Here is a 3,284-nt window from a genome sequence, read left to right as displayed (position 1 = left end):
GTCCGTCTCCGAGAATGTGTCCTCAGAGTGCTGTCGTCTCCAGAATGTGTCCTCAAGTGCAGAATGTGGTCGTCTCCAGAATGTGTCCTCAGAGTGTGTCGTCTCCAGATGGTGTCCTCCAGTGTGTCGTTCGTCTCAGAATGTGTCCTCAGAGTGTGTCGTCTCTAGTGTGTCGTCTCCAGAATGTGTCCTCAGAGTGTGTCGTCTCCAGAATGTGTCCTCAGAGTGTGGTCCGTCTCCAGAGTGTGTCCTCAGTTGTGTTCGTCGTCCAGAATGTGTCCTCAGAGTGTGTCGGTCTCCAGAATGTGTCCTCAGTGGTGTGTCGTCTCTAGTGTGTCGTCTCCAGAGTGTTGTCCTCAGTGTGTGTTCGTCTCTAGTGTGTCATCTCCAGAGTGTGTCCTCAGTGTGTGTCGTCTCCAGAGTGTGTCCTCAGAGTGTGTCGTCTCCAGAGTGTGTCCTCAGTGTGTGTCGTCTCTAGTGTGTCTCTCCAGAGTGTTGGTGTCCTCAGTGTGTGTCGTCTCCAGAGTGTGTCCTCAGTGTGTTGTCGTCTCCAGAGTGTGTCCTCAGTGTGTGTCGTCTCCAGAGTGTGTCCTCAGTGTGTGTCGTCTCTGTGTGTCGTCTCCAGAATGTGTCCTCAGAGTGTTGTCGTCTCCAGAGTGCGTTCTCAGAGTGTCGTCTCTAGTGTGTCGTCTCCAAGTGTGTTCTCAGTGTGTGTCGTCTCCAGAGTGTGTCCTCAGTGTGTGTCGTCCTAGTGTGTCGTCTCAGAGTGTGTCCTCAGTGTGTGTCGTCTCCAGAGTGTGTCCTCAGTTGTGTGTCGTCTCCAGAGTGTGTCCCTCAGTGTGTGTCGTCTCCATAGAGTGTGTCCTCAGTGTGTGTCGTCTCCAGAGTGTGTCCTCAGTGTGTGTCGTCTCCAGAGTGTGTCCTCAGTGTGTGTCGTCTCCAGAGTGTGTCCTCAGTGTGTGTCGTCTCAGTGAGTCCGTCTCCAGAGTGTTGTCCTCAGTGTGTGTACCGTCTCCACAGAGTGTGTCCCTCAGTGTGTGTCCGTCACTCCAGAGTGTGACCCTCAGTGTGTGTCGTCTCCAGAGTGTGTCCTCAGTGTGTGTCGTCTCCAGAGTGTGTCCTCAGTGTGTGTCGTCTCTAGTGTGTCGTCTCCAGAATGTGTCCTCAGAGTGTGTCGTCTCCAGAGTGCGTTCTCAGAGTGTGTCGTCTCTAGTGTGTGTCCTCAGTGTGTGTCGTCTCAGTTGTGTCGTTCCAGAGTGTGTCCTCAGTGTGTGTCGTCTCCAGAGTGTTGTCCTCAGTTGTGTCCGCTCAGAGTGTGTCCTCAGTGGTGTCGTCTCCAGAGTGTGTCCTCAGAGTGTGTCCCGTCCTCTAGTGTGTCGTCTCCAGTGTGGTTCCTCAGTGTGTGCGTCTCAGTGTGTCGTCTCCAGAGTGTGCCTCAGTGTGTGTCGTCTCCGAGTGTGTCTCAGTGTGTGCGTCTCCAGAGTGGTGTCTCATGTGTGTCGTCTCAGAGTGTGTCCTCAGTGTGTGTCGTCTCCAGAGTGTGTGTCCTCAGTGTGTGTCGTCTCCAGAGTGTGTCCTCAGTGTGTGTCGTTCCAGAGTGTTCCTCAGTGTGGTGTCGTCTCCAGAGTGTGTCCTCAGTGTGTGTCGTCTCCAGAGTGTGTCCTCAGTGTGTGTCTGTCTTCCAGAGTGTGTCCTCAGTGATGTGTCGTCTCCAGAGTGTGTCCTCAGTGTGTGTCGTCTCAGAGTTGTGTCCTCAGTGTGTGTCGTCTCCAGTGTGTGTCCTCAGTGTGTGTCGTCTCTAGTGTGTCGTCTCCAGAGTGTGTCCTCAGGTGTGTCGTCTCGCAGAGTGTGCTCAGTGTGTGTGCTATCAGAGTGTGTCTCAGTGTTGTCGTCTCCAGAGTGTGCCTCAGTGTGTGTGTCTACAGAGTGTGTCCTCAGTGTGTGTCGTCTCAGAGTGTGTCTCAGTGTGTGTCGTCTCCAGAGTGTGCCAGCTGTGTCGTCTCCGAGTGTGTCGCAGTGTGTGTCGTTCCTAGAGTGTCGTCCTCCAGTAGGTGTCGTCTCTAGTGTGTTCGTCTCCAGAGTGTGTCCTCAGTGTGTGTCGTCTTCACACTCTGAGGACACATTCTAGAGACGACACACTCTGAGGACACATTCTGGAGACGACACACTCTGAGGACACATTCTAGAGACGACACACTCTGAGGACACATTCTGGAGACGACACACTCTGAGGACACATTCTGGAGACGACACACTCTGAGGACACATTCTAGAGACGACACACTCTGAGGACACATTCTGGAGACGACTCTCTGTCTCTTTTTAGTAACATAAACACTGTGGCTAAAGGGAAGGGGTCTAAATACTTTCCGACTGCATTTGTCATGTTTTTATATATTTTAGCAAATTTATTGAAAACGAAATACAGAAATATCTCATTTACAGAAGTATTCACACCCCTGAGTCAATACATGTTAGAATCGCCTTTGGCAGCAATTACAGCTGTGAGTCTTTCTGGGTAAGTCTCTAAGAGCTTTGCACACCTGGATTGTACAATATTTGCACATTATTCTCTCAAAAATACTTCAAGCTTAGGTTTATTATTATTATTATTTATTTATTATTTAAGGTTATTGCTAAACAGCCATTTTCAAGTCTTGTCATAGATTTTCAAGACAATTTAAGTCAAAACTAGGCAACTCAGGAACATTCAATGTGTTTTAGGTTATTGTCCTGCTGAAAAGTTCATTTGACAAGCATACCCATAACATATAGCAGCCATGTTGAAAATATGAAGAGTGAAGTTGTTAATGACACGTTGGATGGTTGGATCCCCAGTCCTTCCTAACTCAGTTGCCGGAGAGGAAGGAAACCGGCCAAAAGAATCTTGAGAGTCATCTTTTCTTTCGACCAATCTTGCATTTTTTTTTACCCCTTTTTCTCCCATATTTCGTGGTATCCAATTGGTAGTTACAGTATTGTCTCATCGCTGCAACTCCCGTACAAACTCGGGAGAGGCAATGGTCGACCATGCGTCCTCCGAAATATGACCCAACCAAGCAGCACTGCCTGCTTAACCCGGAAGCCAGCCGCACCAATGTGTCGGAGGAAACACTGTGCACCTGGCGATCATGTCAGCGTAAATACGCCCGGCCCGGCACAGGAGTCGCTAGAGCTTGATGGGACAAGGGCATCCCTTCTGGCCAAACCCTTCCCTAACCCGGACGACGCTGGGCCAATTGTGCGCCACCCCATTGGTCTCCCGGTCGCGGCCGGCTGCGACA

The 3,284-nt window shown here is 50.5% G+C and overlaps 1 protein-coding gene across 1 annotated transcript; it reads left to right on the top strand.

The window, feature by feature from the left end:
• The first annotated feature begins 14 nt into the window (after positions 1-14).
• LOC112076378 (keratin-associated protein 4-3-like) lies at positions 15-2,128 on the top strand. The gene is made up of 8 exons (XM_070441292.1): positions 15-93; positions 183-317; positions 626-696; positions 1,054-1,185; positions 1,341-1,455; positions 1,569-1,666; positions 1,787-1,846; positions 1,982-2,128. The coding sequence occupies exons 1-8, from the start codon at positions 15-17 to the stop codon at positions 2,126-2,128; spliced, it is 837 nt and encodes a 278-aa protein (XP_070297393.1).
• The last annotated feature ends 1,156 nt before the right edge of the window (positions 2,129-3,284 follow it).

Source organism: Salvelinus sp. IW2-2015, unplaced genomic scaffold (genome assembly GCF_002910315.2).
Source record: "Salvelinus sp. IW2-2015 unplaced genomic scaffold, ASM291031v2 Un_scaffold3713, whole genome shotgun sequence".
Classification (NCBI taxonomy): domain Eukaryota; kingdom Metazoa; phylum Chordata; class Actinopteri; order Salmoniformes; family Salmonidae; genus Salvelinus; species Salvelinus sp. IW2-2015.
Note: the sequence above shows the minus strand (reverse complement) of the source record. Positions and strands in the feature narration are given on the sequence as shown.

What these genes read in the sequence shown, in the direction of transcription:
- LOC112076378 (XM_070441292.1), top strand. Translation starts at nt 15, where the DNA reads ATGTGTCCTCAGAGTGCTGTCGTCTCCAGAATGTGTCCTCAAGTGCAG. An exon ending in CTCTAGTGTGTCGTCTCCAA is followed by an intron (nt 697 to 1,053) that starts GTGTGTTCTCAG and finishes CCGTCACTCCAG; the next exon opens with AGTGTGACCCTCAGTGTGTG. An exon ending in CAGAGTGTGTCGTCTCCAGA is followed by an intron (nt 1,186 to 1,340) that starts GTGCGTTCTCAG and finishes TGTCGTCTCCAG; the next exon opens with AGTGTGTCCTCAGAGTGTGT.